At 39.2% G+C, this 16,744-nt stretch overlaps 2 protein-coding genes across 7 annotated transcripts in view; one reads left to right on the top strand and one right to left on the bottom strand.

Moving 5' to 3' along the window:
- Positions 1-1,629, bottom strand: part of shc1 (SHC (Src homology 2 domain containing) transforming protein 1) — a 58,215-nt gene extending 56,586 nt beyond the window's left edge. The window contains exons 1-2 of one of the 3 annotated variants that reach the window (XM_067448791.1): positions 1,560-1,629; positions 1,370-1,434 (exon numbers count right to left, since the gene is read on the bottom strand). The gene's annotated coding sequence lies outside the window, so the exon portion shown is untranslated. Of the gene's footprint in view, positions 1-1,369 lie in introns of all 3 variants that reach the window. The other 2 variants (XM_067448793.1, XM_067448792.1) reach the window with 2 other exon arrangements.
- Positions 1,630-3,257: 1,628 nt separating this feature from the next.
- Positions 3,258-15,975, top strand: flad1 (flavin adenine dinucleotide synthetase 1). Of its 4 annotated transcripts, none has more exons than XM_067448783.1 (8): positions 3,258-3,655; positions 5,002-5,151; positions 8,741-9,500; positions 9,660-9,807; positions 13,814-13,912; positions 14,433-14,622; positions 15,483-15,556; positions 15,645-15,975. In XM_067448783.1, exons 1-8 carry the CDS (start codon positions 3,356-3,358, stop codon positions 15,778-15,780), a joined length of 1,857 nt encoding a protein of 618 aa, XP_067304884.1. In that variant the 5' UTR covers positions 3,258-3,355; the 3' UTR covers positions 15,781-15,975. The 4 variants fall into 4 exon arrangements, with proteins under 4 accessions (XP_067304884.1, XP_067304886.1, XP_067304885.1 ...); XM_067448785.1 differs by having other exon boundaries at positions 3,516-3,655; positions 4,929-5,151; XM_067448784.1 differs by lacking the exon at positions 3,258-3,655 and adding an exon at positions 3,737-4,534 and having other exon boundaries at positions 4,929-5,151.
- The last annotated feature ends 769 nt before the right edge of the window (positions 15,976-16,744 follow it).

The raw sequence follows: 16,744 nt of genomic DNA, 5'->3' as shown, positions 1-16,744 counted from the left end.
CCTGATAACATATCGACTTAGACGTAAAGAGAAAAAGAGAGAGTAACAATAAAGCAAGCCTGTCAGTTCATCATAAATCCTGTTTGGCTCTGTCATGACACCACCGTCACTCATCCTGCCACAGATATCATGAACGGGAAAACAAAATCAACTGGTTCTGACTTGGAAGGAAATTACCTTCTTTAGTTAATAAATGAGCTGAACTTTAATGGTCCCACAGCTTCTCGCCCCAAAACAGACCATAAAAGAGCTCTTCCTAAGTTATCCACATGGACTTAAACAAAATATGATGGAATGAGGCCAGCTGGCCTGTCTTATACTGATGTGAGATGAAATAGAGGCCGTCAAGAAAGACATGTCTCGAATACAATGCCATCAGTGTCAAAACTACTGACTCAGTTTCCTGACTGACATCACAGGCATTGTTTCATAAATGACTGCCCAATCTAGATATATCTCTCATATACAGCGTGCGGTCTAATGTCGCAGTCAGACATCTGAATCTGATAGGAATACATAGGATGGTCCCTTGTGTTGGACAGAATCATTATTCAGTTGCTCCAAATGTCTGCGACAGCTGCTCATGCAGCAGATAAGAGCTCATGCTGGTGTAGGATTCGCAGCTGGTGAGATCAGTCCATGATAAACGGCCCTAATGTTGAGGACAACTGCTTTTCACAACAAGAGATATTATTTTTGTGTCACTGTAACAATACAGGTTTGATCAATATTTTAGATATTCACTTTTTTTTCCTTTTTTTATATCGGGTCTACTGATAATGATAACGATTATGCTTAGTATTATTCGGTATCATTAACTAGATAGTCCAAAAGTCATAAAAAAAGTAAATACAACTTTGCATAAAGATTGTGATAAAAAAAAAACACATTATTATTATTTACTAAATACCAGAGTAGTCACAAAAACATAATATCGGCCGATTTCTAAAACATAATAACACTCATAAAAGCCAAAATTACGTAGGCTACTTGGTCACATATAGTTTCAAGTAAGCATACAAGTTAGCCTGCTCTGCCTTGAAAGAAACTGCAACGCATCTCGCTTCTTGGAAAGCTCTCATGTGGTCTTACAGTGAGCACGCTTGGTAATAAGGAGACAGAATTATCCACAATGACAAAAAAAAAAAACACATTTCAGTAGCCTACAGACTACAGAACGGGCGACGTTTTAATAGAAAGGCAGCTAAACAAAAGCAAAGAGTCAAGTCTAAACCTAGACGCTGTAACAAGTTGAAACTGCTTGATTTCATGAGACACAAGCATTAGAGCACGTTCCAGTCTGGAGCAGTATGGATTCCTATCCCGCATAATACATTCATGACTGTGGTCAACTTTTGCCTGAACTTACCCGCTCGCTTCCTCTCGGCCGCTCGATTCCGGTCCTGCTCTCCTAAGCACTTTTCAGATCAACTCCTGAAAATATCACATTTGAGGAACAAAGTCAGACCAGATCCGGGATAAGAACGGGTCTCGTCAGGCTCGTTTACACGAATAATGTCATGAAACTTTTCTTTTCGGCTCTGCCTTCCTTTCCTCACCCAGTCTACCCCCCTTTTCCACGGTCCAAAAAAGTCGCACTTCCGCGATCTGATGTCTGCGCGTATCATGTGGTTTGTCGTCCACGAGAGCGCCCGCACCTGGTTCTCTCAGCGCGCGCCCTTGACCTGTTTTCTACATTCAGCAACGGCGATTCACAGTTAAAGAAGAATTAAAATGTCCCTAAACAAGGATATGAACTCATTCATGGACTTCCCCTGGCGTTTATGGTCACTATTAACAAGGAAATTAGATGTATGTAATTAAATTGCGTTGGCTACATAAAACAAATGGTTAGTCAATGCTACTATTTTGGTCACAGTTTACAAGACACGAAGAGTGTGACAACAGTTTAAATGTCTCACCTTGTTTTATAAAAAAAATAAATTTCTTTTTTTTTTAGGCTATAGCAGTTGACCTAGAATATGAATGAAGCTGTTTAATCAAAAATGAAAAACAATTTGTCATATCTTTCCCAACAAATATTTGAGGAAGGAAAAAATTGAGGAATTATATATTTCTCAAAACAGCATTTAAATGAGGGAGAAGCATCTCATGGTTAAATCTAATGGGCACAGTGTGCACTGTGAACAATATTTGCACTATTTTTTTTTTTTTTTTTTTTGAGAACTGAAACTGAATAAGCTAGGTCAGGGGTCTTTAGGGGTTTTCTCCTAAATTAATTTTGCAGAATGAATGAATGAATGAATGAATGAATGAATGAATGAATGAATGAATGAATGAATGAATGAATAAATAAATAAATAAATACACTTGGGGACGTTTGCAACTTTCCCCCCTTGATATTGTCAGCAGTTGACAAAACATAGGCTAGGCTACATTTATAAAATGTTAATTTAGCACACACTTCAAACAGACGTACAAGAGAGCCAACAATATTCATAATAGCCCATTGCCATGTTTAGGATATTTGATAACTAGATTAGGAAGCAGGTAAGAAAAGATGAGAAATGCAGATTAAATAATAATAATAATAATAATAATAATAATAATAATAATAATAATAATAATAATAATAATAATAATAATAATAATAATAACAACAATAATAATACGTATGTCTTCTTTTTTGTTTACACTAAAATCGATTGCTAGTTGTTACCCTTACAAAACAAAAATATATTGCAGTATATTGGAAAATTTCATGCAATACATTAGGCAATATATTCACATATATGGGAATTAATATTTATATTTTTCAATATATTGCAATATATTGAAAGCGGCAATCATTTGTATATTTTGCAATTTAGTACATGAATATATAATATATTTTATAATACCATCAATATATTATTCCATATATTTACAATATATTAAAATATATTTCAAGTAATATATTGGTAAATATATTTTCCTTTCGTAAGGGTAAGAAATGCATATGGTGCTTAAAATGCACTTAAGGTATAATTATTGGTACGTATTTAACAAATCAAAATAAGCACCTCAGTGTTTTTAAATAGCTAGAATGATTAATTCAAAGACTCATTACGTCAAATAATACTCTCGTGTCGCCACCTTCTGATTTGACGTACAGAAGCGGTACTGAACACAGCAGTCAATAAATCTTTGTGTTGAACCGATTCAAAAGATTCGAATCACTAAGATGATTTAAATCCCCACCGCTAGAGGGACCCGTCTGAACCGGCCTTTAAGGTCTATGGTCTGAACTGCTATTCTTCTTCCGGTTTTGAGGACTACAAACTGAACAGCTCTTTTCACAACACAGAAGAAAGTGAACGCAAACTTTATTGGTTGCGTTGGTGGGTTTTTCAAAATGGTGCGCGTGTGTGCTTATCCTGGATGCTTCAACCAAGAGAAATCCCTGAGACTCCGTCAGTGGGCATCAATGCAGGAGGAAAGTTTGACTTTTCACACATTGCCCCTGCATGATGTACAGAGATTGAATCAGTGGCTGCTCGCTCTTCGTCGGGATAGATCACCCATTCAGTCTATCCGAGGATTGAGGGTGTGCAGCGAACATTTTTCTCCAGACGATTTCAGTGTAGCCAAAGGAAATAAAAGACGATTGAAATCAACAGCTGTACCCAAGCTGCTTGTACGACAACGAACTAAGGTATGTGTGGAAGTAAAGATTTAGCATAATCATGATTTTCCACTACGAGGGGAGCATCTCAAGTGGGGACCTACGTTTCTGTTTTAAAATATAGTTTATAGTTTATATAGAGCTTTAAATGGTGCAATGGGTACTTATAATGCATGTCCAGCAGTAATGCAGTGTCTTTAAGAATAGTGTGCGGTATGTGTAGACTTCCCTATTAAAGTTACTATTAAAATGACAGAAAATCAAACAAATGTACCATTAGACACATTTGTGTCAAAGCTGCTATGACTAACTGCAGGGGAAAACCGTTAATTTTTCACAAAATAATGTCTTCGTTTTATAAGATGTCGCTTGTACAACTTGCATAAAAACAGCGATTTCATAAATAAAGAATGCCTGCTTTCACTTCCCATGGAAGTTCCCGCCCTCTTTGCGCCGAATGGTCTGTTTATTAAGGAAGTAACGCAGCACCTCATTTCAATTGGCTAACAAGCGTCACGTGACAAGAAGAGCGCAGCCAAGTTTTGCCTACTGATGTAACGTGCGTTGTTAGTGCGAGTTCTCCTTCGATAGTTAATATTTACTAATAAAGCAACTTTTTATAAGCAGAATCCATTTTCAGCATTGTATCAATGCTTACCTTGTATCCATGTTAACGGCTGACTTGCTCATAGCTTTCACAACCCTGCGGGGCACTTGGGACTTTGGTATTTCTCACATGACCGTGACAGTACCTTGAGAACAGACGACTGTAACTTCAGTTTGATCAACTGTAATGTAATCATTGATTTGCCTGACGCAGTCTTGAATGGGATAAGTGGTTCCTTTGAATAGCATTTAGGTGGCCACGCAATCCGGACTAACGGCAGGATACCGTTGCATGCATTACAGGTAAGGGAAGTAAACCATTTTGCCAATAAACGTGTTGCTCTGCGTATGATAAATGAGATATTCCTATAAATATCCAGCTGCTGTGTCAGGCCAAATGAAAATGCCCCAGGTTTCCAGTGCATGTTTGTAGGCACCATTTGAACAAAAAAGTGATTAATTTATTTATCAGTATGACAACAATACAAATATCAAGCAAATCGACAGTAGTATTGTAATATTTCACTGTAAAATAGGCAGATTGAGTCTTTCAGAAGTTCCAGTAATATTTGTTTATATTGTATGACTGTAACATTACAATGGTAATATTTATAACCGTCTTAATTTCTTCTTTTTGAAACTTTAAACCATCAATTTTTAGTTTTATTGCTCAGACTTTTGTGCTTGTTCCCAACAGACCATCTCCATCTGTCTCTTCCTTTTCCTTTCTCTGCCTTTCTCCTGTCATCATTTTCGCCTGAATGCTGCAGGCATTGCCTAAAATTAGGAGAGCAGTTAAGAGGGTTCAGCAAGTTGGAGCCCATATCATCCCAATGTCTCAGAATTGCAATGCATCCTCCACGCAGAAAGATGGCACTGTCACAGCAGCTATTCTCATCATAGGAGATGAGATCCTCAAGGTAAATTACAATATCTTTTAATAATGGTCACAATTAACCCATCGTGATTTCCCTGCCCAATTTAGGCCACATCCACACGAAGCAAGAGCCATTCTTTTCAGAGCCATTTCCCTAGCCATTTTCTCCCCCCATCTATACAAACAAACGAAACCACTGAAACCGACTCAAAACATTGTAGTATACATGCACACAGATGCACAATAAAAACAGAGAAGATTTTACGCAAGCTGTGGGGTGATGACATTAGCTGTGTCGAAGGAATTACGAAGGCTGGGTCCTCCGGAGGACATCCTGTGATGGATGCAGTGTACGGAGTGTCCTCAATCAGAATTAAACGGGACGTCCTTTTTAGGACACACAGGCAGGAAGTATCATGTTGCTATGCCAACATGTTCAGCCTCGTTGCGCTCTCACACCAGTTATATGAAAGAAAATTATTTATAATGTTTCTTGTCTTGACAGCAATGTACTGTTCTAACATTTAAAAAACACTAAACACTTGCAATCCTGTTTACCACAACTATCTATTTGAGTTAATACAGCTTAAAAAAACAAAACCAACATCTTGCATGTAAATCTGGCAGTGGTGCCATTTTTTTCAAATAATATATAAAAAATTACAGTTGTTAAAGGATAACTCCGATGAAAAATGAACCTAGGGGTAATTAACACATGGTTAAGGAGTAGATTGTTCTCTGGGATACGTTCTCATAAAAAAAGGATGTAAAGAGTTATCTCCCTCAAAACAGTAGTTAAGCTTCTAACGCTTGTCTATGGGGCACAGTGTAACTGAAATTAAATCACTAGTTAATACCACTAACAAAGCTCAAAATAGCCTCACACTAACACGGTAGCATAATGAGGGTCCCTACATGTAAACCAAAGCATTGAGAACTTTGTAAGTGTACAAACAGTTTAATAAGAAGATACTTTATAAACACAGTACATTACGCATTTACGGACAGGCGCCATCTTGGAAAACAGTCTCGACGAGTCGATCCACGAACGCTCGCTAAGTGATGAACTGTGACTTGGAATTCATCACTTAGCACAGCGCTTGTGGTTCAACTCGTGGTTCGACTATTTTCCAAGATGGCGCTTGTCCGTGAACACGTAATGTACTGTGTTTATAAAGTATCTTCTTATTAAAATGTTTGTACACTTACAAAGTTCTCAATGCTTTGGTTTGCATGTAGGGACCCTCATTATGCTACCGTGTTAGTGTGAGGCTATTTTGAGCTTTGTTAGTGGAATTAGCTAGTAATTTAATTTTACTTACTCTGTGCCCCATAGACAAGCGTTAGAAGCTAATCTGTTTTTAGAGATAAAACATGTAGAGATGTACATTTGATTTTCATGAAAACACATCCCAGAGAACGATCTACTCGGTAACATGTTAATTACCCCTAGGTTCTTTTTTCACTGGAGTTGTCCTTTAAAGGGGTCATATAATGGCATTTTTGTACAAGTTAATATGATTATTTAGTGTCTAAATTAAAACTTTGTAATATACATAAATAAAAATTTCTCATTAGTATTGTAAGAAAACACTCATTTTACCTGGTCAAAAACAGCTCTGTTTTCAGCAAGCCGTTCTCGTGCATTAAACGGCTTTAAATGCTAATGAGCTTTGCTCACCCCGCCCCTTTGTTCTGTGGGGCGCTTTCACTCTCACACACACATATGGAGTGTCTCCGTTGACAACAGTAGAGCTGAAAGAATGGCCACGCGAGTGTCTGAGGAGGTCTGTGCAACTTTAGCAATATGAACCAGTGTCTGACACGGGACAAGACAACAGCTTCAACGAAATGCGACAATTAAGGCTAAACAGGACGTTTCTGAATGGTTGGTTAACGTAATGTCACTGATCTGTCTTTATGAACAGGCAGGGTAATGTTAGCGATGAATGCTATGTGTTTACTGATGTTTACATTAGTTCGTTAACAGATTGATGTTACAGCTAATGCCAATAAAAACTTTTTTTTGTAAATGTCGGCTTGTCAGTGATGCTTAACATTATCAATGCAGTGTAATAACTGTTACAACACAATTTATTTTTTGACAGTAATTTATAAACCATCTACATAATTAAGCTTATGTTAGTTACCACGTCCACATTAACTTTAAAACCGGCGTACACAGTTTGTCATAACACAACCATAAAGCGTTGTTCATTATAAACGTGTGATTATGAATTATATTGGGAAAGTCATACATAGAAAGCATGCCGTAATGTAACTTACCTACTTTAGCCGCATTCATCGTGAAATGTGTACGCGTTTCAAACTACTCACTGGTGAGAAATGCTTCACGGTTCGCGCAGACATAAAAACATTGGCGAAAACAAAACTCAGCCACTGCGTCTTGAGCGGTTTGGATTTAGGAACATCAGAATGACTGCTGTGTTCATTATTACACCCAAGATGAGAACACTACAATCGCTTAAACTGAGTGCCTAGAAAAGCGCTATATAAATGTAATGAATTATTATTATTATTATTATATTATTAAACGCCATTCTGCTCCAGCCTATTCACAATGGCAGACTGTGACAGAGGTCGCTCAGGGCGGGTCTGAGATGAAACTGCTTGTCAATCAACAGTCGTGGGAGGGGTGTCGGGCCATGTGACGTCACACGGCCGAACGGCTCGATTTGAGACGGGGAAAAACATATAAGGAGATTTAAAAAAAAAAAAAACACTTGATGGATTTTTATCATTATAGGATGGTTGTGTACAGGCACTGCCAACACACATTTCCATTCAATCAGCTTGTAAAAGTGCATGTACCATTATATGACCCCTTTAAGGGCGACACAAATAATTGTGGGTTATCTACAGCAGCAAAGGATACACCTCATGCACACTCCAAATTCCTGTAAAAGAAGGGTGTGTTCGAAGGTCGCATTTGGATTGTCCTTCTCACTTTTTTGAAATGAGAGACAGCCTTATGACGCATACAGCCTTCGAATGCGACCTCCGGAGGACACAGTCTTCTACAATGAGGCACGGCTAATTCTGTTTCAAACTATGCAGATTGGCTGTGTACACACGAAAACACAAGGGTGTAGTTTTCAGATTTATCCTCTGGGACCCGGTTTAAAAAAGCAGTTTCAGGCTCTCAAAATGCCGGATCCATCTGGATGGAAATCCAATACGAAACAAACATTTTACATATACAGCTAAATGTGTCTCCACCAAACAAATGTTTTACTTGAACTTAACCAATGATATTCAAATAGTGGACCACAATCTGCATCCGGACTATCCGAAACACGAGACAGAACGATAGCACCATTCTCATAGTAGAGCATCAAAACACCAGTGCGAATCACACCACAAGCACTCAGCATGGTTTGTGGTAATGATATTTCAGTGATATAGCATCTAGTAGCTTTCTCTAATGCCATCCACACTTCATTCAAGCCCTTTCAGCTCTCTTTCTCCAGAGGTGCGCCACATTAACCAAGCTTGACACTCAAATGCAGCCTCCACATGTCATCCTCCATCCCGATGGGCCACTGTCAAAATCGTCTGATGCCAATTCGGTAGACATCGCCCAACCCTTTTTTTGTATGCTTATGTTGCAGGGTCACACTGTCGACACTAACAGTGGCTTCCTGTGCCGTGGACTTCGCAAGCTTGGTGTGACTGTAGAGCGTATCACTGTGGTACCTGACGTCCAGCAAGTCATCGCTAAAGAAGTGGCACAGCTTTCGTCCTCTGTTACTCACCTCATCACATCCGGCGGCATCGGTCCCACCCATGATGACGTCACTTTTGAAAGTGTTGCTATGGCATTTGGCGAAGGTCTGCATGCCCACCCTGAACTGATGAAGCTAGTGGAGGGGTTCTTTGGCACGGTCGATACTAACAGTGCCCCCATGAAGCTTGCCATGGTCCCCGTTTCTGCCAAACTTAATTTTGGCATAGACTCTCAGACAGGCCAGCGAAATCGCTTCCCTGTAGTCAGTGTCCGCAACGTATACATATTTCCCGGCATCCCCTCTCTGCTGGAACGGTCATTCAATGGACTCGCCCATCTGTTTTCAGGCTCTGGTATCACCTTTCACACCCGTGAGGTGTTTGTAGATGCGGATGAGACTGAGATCGCCCCGAGTCTCACAAAACTGCAGGCAGGTTGGGGGAAGCGTGTCTCTCTGGGATCTTACCCAGACTGGCTTAGTAATTATCATCGTGTCCGACTGGTCCTGGACTCCGACAGCGCGGAAGAGGTGGAGCGGGCACGAAGTCAACTGATTGAACAACTACCTAAAGGATCTGTGGTTACTCTCGTCACTGACGCCGTGTCAGTCGCACCTGAAGCAGTGTACTCGCTCTCAAAAAGCGGTAAGCTTCTTTCTAACCATTTTTAGGAGCTGTTTCTGTTCACTTGTTTGATCTTGACCAGTTTATGTCTCCATTTAAATCAGTTGAGAATAACCTTGTTAAACGTGTGAAATTAGCTGTAAGATTTGTAAGAGAATCATCTGTCATTAAATCTCACAGAGACATTGCTGGGGAAGAAAGTAGCTGCAGCATTGAGAACCATTGAGATGGCACTGGATAAATACTCTGCTAATGAGCTCTGTGTTGGCTTCAACGGTGGCAAGGACTGCACAGCCCTACTGCATTTATATTATGCTGCACTAAAACGGTAAGAGAGGTTACATTAAAGACAAGTGGTTGACACAAAGAAGCTTGTAGGCTGAAGTAGTTGAATAAATCCAAACATGGATGTTGACTAATGCTGATTGTTGAGGCTAAATAAATGCACTTGCATGAGACAATTCTTTTATGCTGTTGTTTTCATAGTAAAAAAAATATATAATTTGGATAATCATTGGAATTATTAGTATGAATCTCGCTGTTTCTAATTATTAAGAGAAGTTTTTTGTTTTACCAGCTTTCATTTGAGAGAGTGTTAATTTAAATTATAAATAGCCTATTATCAATCAGGAAACTAGATGAGGTAAAATAAACCATTCATATGAGTTGATTATGAGCATATGGACCAGAATATTCAAATATTCGCTCTGTTGGTTAGTATTCGATTGTCAGTTTTGGGAAATTAATCTTTTTTTGTTTTTAATTTTTCGCTCACCTGGCATCCCTCTTGAAACGGTCCTCGTTCGCACTTGAATATGTTAAGACTATATGAAATACAGTACTCATGGTATTCGGCCCAGCCCTACATATGAGTTGACATTCTCTTGATTTGTGCTGATCTGAAAGAGTGCAATAATTACAGCAATCGCTGTGTTTCTGTTTTTTTTTGTTTTTATATAATTGAGCAAAGTAATAATTTAACCGTTACGCAACATGACAAGTTTTCACGGACTAAAACTAGACTAAAAGGGCCAGACATTTAAGCCTGGTTTAACAGACATCATAGATTAAGCCAGAATTGGGCCTTAGATCAATTAGGACATTTGAAATATGCCTTAAAAATATTACTGGTGAGCATCTTGAGACTAAACAATCGTTCCGAGATATTTTAAGATATATCAGTGCATGTTGCTTTCAGTTAAAATGGCTCAAACTTGCATTTTTAGTCTGGGACTAGTTTAAGCCTTGACTGAGAATCACACAAAGTACAGTTAATGTTAACATTTGATCAGTAAACAATAAACATATATATTAACTATAAATACAATTTAATCAATAAATAAGATTCCATACAAAATGGCATTTGTTTTAAAGTGATTTTTTTAATCAACAAACAACTTTGTTGTTACAAACCTGAATGACCTTATGTTATACAAACTACAGTAAAGATATATTTCCCATGCATTTAAATTCAATGACTTTATGACTTGAATTACATGGGCAACAAATTGATTTTTTTGTTTCAAAATAAATGTTTTTTATTTTATTGTTATTATTATTATTAATATTCCAAAGAAAAAATAAATTCATATGCTTGGAATGACATGAGGCTGAGAAATGAATTCTCATTTTTGGGTGAACTATTCCTTCAGATAACACGCCTTCCGCACACTAGCCACGTTTACATGCACACTTTTTTGTCATTCCGATTAAAATCAATCGGATTGAATTTTTAGAGGACTGTTTACATGAGACGTTATCCAAACCGATCTGGTGTTTACATGTGCTGACTTTCAATCGCAATCATTTTGTGACATGCCGCATCAAAGGGGTCGCACTGGCGCACACCGGACGCGAAACGCAGCGCGTCTCTAAAATTCAAACATGTTGTTTTCAATGAGTGTAAGCACACCAGCGGCAGCATTCGGGAGTTGTTCCAAATCCTGCTGCGCCACGAGCGCCATTTACAGATTTTATATTACATTTATATTCTATTTCCCTCAAATCTGATTTGATCTGATCCTACTGATTTGACCCTGTGCTACAAGATACTCCCATCGTGCAGCTCTTCTGTCAGAAGTCATTCAGCATTGAGCTCACGCGTATATAATGTGTGCGTCTGGCGCCACGCTGAGCTTCAGTCCAGTGTGCGACCCGCTTCCATCAGAAATGTCGACGCTTTTCTCTCCAGCAGCTGGAATGCCCTCACGGATGCAATAGCAACTCTCAACGACCACCAGGCCTTATACGGTTTTATAAAAGCTATTTATTTGTTGTAAAGTGTAATAATCATCTCAGAAAAATACATTCTTCTGTCAGGCGCAGTTGAAGTAAAAAGTGCCTGGGACAAAGGCTGTCAAGATGAGAGGATGTAGCCAGGCTATGTCTGTGTCATTATGCCAATTGCCAACATTGTCTTCATAACTTATATATAACTTAATAAAAAGTTTAACGTTACCCCTCAGAAAAATTAACTTTCCTCTCTTGTCAGCATTCGTTGTGTTATGAGAGCAGCGCTCGCTCTTCAGTGGTAAAGGCGCGTGCTGTGTATCACGTCATATATAAGGACGCACACTAATCGGGTCAGGTCGTTTACATGGTGAAATTTTTCGTTTGATCGGTTCATTAAAAGGTTTATCCCACCTCTCTCAAACCGATTACAATTTCATTCGGTTTGGGCATTTTTATTCTGATTGAGGTGTTTATATGGAGCATTTTCATTCGGATTTGACTTTTAAACCGATTACAGTGCTCCATGTAAATGCACAAGACCGGTGTTTCTCAAACCTGTCTTGGGGACCCCTCACCACTGCACATTTTGGCTACGTCTCAATCGGATCCCTATGGAGTCAATGGGCTGACTCCCTGATCAGTGCCCTGGCTACTGAACTAGGGGCTGATTGAGACGCACCCTTTGTAATGTCTCCCTCATTAGACACAACTAATTCAAGTCTCTCAGTCTACTAATGAGCTGATAAGTTAAATCAGGTGTGGTAGTTGAGGGAACCATGCAGAAACGTGCGCTGATGGGGGGTCCCCAGGACAGGTTTGGGAACCACTGACTTAGGCCCCATTTACACTGCATGGTTCAAGTGACCCAATTCTGATTTTTTTTCCTCTCATGTGGCACAGATCGGATATGACATGTGAACGTGTAAGCAGTAAAAAAACACATTAATTCCGATATCCTCAGATTGGATTCAGGCCTCACTCATATGTGGTAATAAATCCGATATGATTCGGATGCGTGCATTAGCGTCTGCCATGTAAGCGGTCAGATCGGATATTCCCCTGTAAATGCGAGTCGTACGTCATTGAAAAAAGGACGGAGGCGAATGACATCAACTCAGGTGGACACAAACTGCGATCCAGTGTTGCCAAGTCTGCGGTTTTCATGCGAAATTGGGCTACTTTAACACAGTTTTGAGTTGCGATTGGATGGGTTTTGTTGTGAAAACCTGGCAACCCCGTCAAGGGCTCTCCTCTTTTTCTCCGCCTTAAGAGAGAGATGTTATGCCGACTTTAAAGATGTGTGGAAAAGTGCAGACAGCAAAACATTGTGCAATCATTTTGTCTGTGTCCATTGCATATAGCGCTGTTTTACTTCCTTTCATCGGTTAAGAACGTCTTGGGCTGTTTTGCCAGTGTACAGTGTAAATGCAAATATCGGATACGGGTCGCTTTTGAAAAGATGTAAGCGGGTCGTCAAAAAAATCGGATATAGTCACCAAATCGGAATTGTGCATCAAGACCTGCAGTGTAAATGCAGCCAAAGACAATAGATATAACATTTTTAAAAATTCAAATTATGTTTAATTTTACGTATAAACTATATGCCTGCAGTTATTCTGCTAAGACACCTGTCTAAAATTGAGAACTGTCTTCATACATCCACTAATCAACTTAAAGCCTAAATGCATAAAATATCAATAAAATGAATATGACCAAATGCCTAGCATCAATTGTTTGCAGATGTCACGTGGTTTGATCTTTTGTATGTATGTATGCATGCAGTGAAATCAGTGTAGCTAATTGTCCAAATGCATATAGGACATCAATTCTGTGTATTTGAATTATATGTCAAAGTTTATTTAACAAATGTCTTTTTTTTTTAAAAAAGGGTATGGACTTGCTGAAGTTACACCGATATCTAAAGCTCATGCTGAGCTAATTTAAGTGTTTACTGGCACTTTGACCACACTCGCAGTAGGAAACAGCAGCTGTGCTTGTGCCTTGCTTACATGAGCTTCACTATATCACATGGAACCGTCAGTAAACTAGTTTGAAGAATTCAGATAATATGATGTGACCTTTTTTCACTCTCTCCTTCTCAGGCGCTATCCAGATGGTAAAGACCGATTGAAAGCTCTGTACATTCGAACTGTCTCTCCTTTTCCAGAAATGGAGAGGTTTTTGCAGGATACAATAAAAAGGTAAGATAAGGTGCCTTTCAGAACTAAAATAAAATAAGTACAGCAATGATTTAAATGAGAGAACAGAAATTTGGAACAGGTTTCTTTCCTCCTGAGTAGGTAAATCACAGACTGGTGCCTCTGGCATCTCTCCCAGAACTGTTTGGCTGCATCAGGAAACCGCATATGCAAACATATGATTTAGTCTTTTCTGATTCAAACAACTGTTCTGACAAAACTTCTGAATTGTGACATTTTCCAAACAGGCTTTGAGCTTTTATGATGTTACTGATGATAGAATCACCAGTCATGCTTGTTTACCCACATGTATGAAATGGGATCTGTCACCATAATCAACTCATAAACATTAGTGAGAAGTGCCATCTGCAAACCAGAACAGCCTCTGTACCAGCTGCAGTCTGTTACTAAACCACGATGAGTTGAACATGGATCCAACCCATCCAGCCTCATTAATTCACCAATGTCTATCAAAAGCTCCATAGGTGTAATTATTTGGCACATTTTCCTCTCTCTTCGGTAGATATGACCTGGAGCTGTTCTCGGTGGAGGGAAGTATTCGGCAGGCTCTGAATGAGGTCCAGGAAAGGAGGCCAGATTTACGGGCGGTTCTGATGGGAACACGTCAAACCGACCCTTATTCGCAGACACTGACACCCATGTGTCCCACAGACCCAGGCTGGCCTGATTACATGAGGGTCAACCCACTGCTGGTGAGGGGGCAAAATATATACACACTACTGTTCAAAAGTTTGGGTCAATATGTTTTATTTTTATGCATTCGAATGTTTCGTTTGCTCATTAAGCTGCATCTTTATCAAAAATACAGTAAAAACTGTAATATTGTGAAATGTTATTACAATTTCAAATAAATGTTTTCTATTTTTCTATTTATTTTAAAGGGTTAGTTCACCCAAAAATTTAAATTGTCATTAATTACTCACCCTCATGTCGTTCCAAACCCCTTTGTTCATCTTAGAACACAAATTAAGATATTTTTGATGAAATCCGAGAGCTTTTGACCCCTCCATAAATGGCAATTTAATTAACACTTACAAGGTCCAGAAATATAGGAAAGACATTGTAAAAATAGTCCATGTGACTGGTTCAACCTTAATTTTATGAAGCAGCGAGAATTGTGTGTGTTTGTTTGTGTGTGTGTGTGTGTATATATGGTTGTGCTGAATAACGATGTGTAATTCCTTTAAAAGAAAATCTTACTTAATACACATACAAACCACAGAGACAAACAGGCAAAAAGAAAGCTGAAAGGTGTTCACCCATCTTCCTACCTTTCCTGTAGTCTCTAAACTGGCGCCACAGTCAGTAAATCACTGTCATGTCTCCCACTCACTCTCATGTAAGCTGGCAGCAGAAACAGTCAAGAGATGGTGAATGATGATGAATGAGGCTCTCCAAGATCATTACACAGCAACTCCATCATCCTAATCAGTGGTGCTTATGTAAAAGGCACAGCAGTACAGCATGTTCTTAGAATTACAAATGACCTCGGATTAGTTTTACTTATGTTACATTTAAATGTTTGCTTCATATCCACCATCTATTTCTGTAGGAGTGGACGTATCATGACATCTGGGAGTTCCTGAGAACCCTGTATGTGCCCTACTGTATTCTGTATGACAAAGGGTGAGATGTTTATATTCAGTCAGTCTTCTCTCTTTAAATAATATTATCTTCCTGGTTTCGCTTATGCCTTTATCTATCTTCCTCATAGATACACATCTTTAGGCAGCATGGATAACACATGCAGGAATCCATCTCTTAAAGTGGTGGATGAGAGAGGTGTGACCCGCTACAAACCTGCCTACAAGCTGGAAAATGAGGAAGAGGAACGCAACTCAAGGGCATGACTGAGCAAACACATCTTCATTTTTTAAAAGAAGACACAATGTGCAACTAAAGACTTTTTTAAGCAGGACAGAAACTGAAATCCTTTCAGAGACTGACTTGAAACCTGAGTGTCCATCCATTGATGTAGATGTAGGAAAGCAAGCTATCACTTTGCTGTATTTAAGATTTATATTAAAACAGTACAATGTGTCTTATTTTTTCTTGTCTTTGCCAATAGAATTTATGCTATTATCGGTGTGTTTTGTAACCGTCTGCGCGCGAATTTGCTTAGTAACTTAAGTTGCATCACTGGCAGTGACTTCCGTTTTTTAATAAGAAAAGAGGGCGAAGTAGTTAGAATAATTTTGTTTTAAATAATTTGTGGATTATGTATTGCTTCAGTTCATGCAAACAAACATGTAAAAACGATTAGACGAACTTGTTGTCGTTTAGACTGGAGAGCAGTCTTCTCTCAAGCGAGTGATAGACCATCTTCATTAACTCTATTACACAGCGCCCCAGTTATTGAAATGCAATGGCGGTTTCCGACCTCACGGGTGCGATGTAGTCACGTACATTTCAAATGGTGATTACAACAAATCACTATATCCAAGCCAGATTTAATCCAGGACTATCGATCTCCTCTCCCATCTGGAAATCAGTCAGCGGTCTGGCAACGAGAATCGATGCGGTGCAATCTAATAAAGCGACTCGTTTACGGACGCGGCGCGGGCTGTTACCTTTATACTTACCAGCACCATCATCTTTATTAGTCAGTTAGGCCTTGATATTGTTTTTGGACTGTTCACTTAGTTAAAGCCTATTTTAATCGTCTAAACAAAATGCAGAGCTGCCAACTCTCACGCATTGGCCGTGAGACACACGCATTTGATTGGTTTCACACGCTCACACGCCACACCCCTCACGCCGCATTCACACGGGGCGTAGGCGTTAACGCTTGACGGAGGGCGTGGCTGAAGCTGG

Source organism: Pseudorasbora parva, chromosome 7 (assembly GCF_024679245.1).
Source record: "Pseudorasbora parva isolate DD20220531a chromosome 7, ASM2467924v1, whole genome shotgun sequence".
Classification (NCBI taxonomy): Eukaryota; Metazoa; Chordata; class Actinopteri; order Cypriniformes; family Gobionidae; genus Pseudorasbora; species Pseudorasbora parva.
Note: the sequence above shows the minus strand (reverse complement) of the source record. Positions and strands in the feature narration are given on the sequence as shown.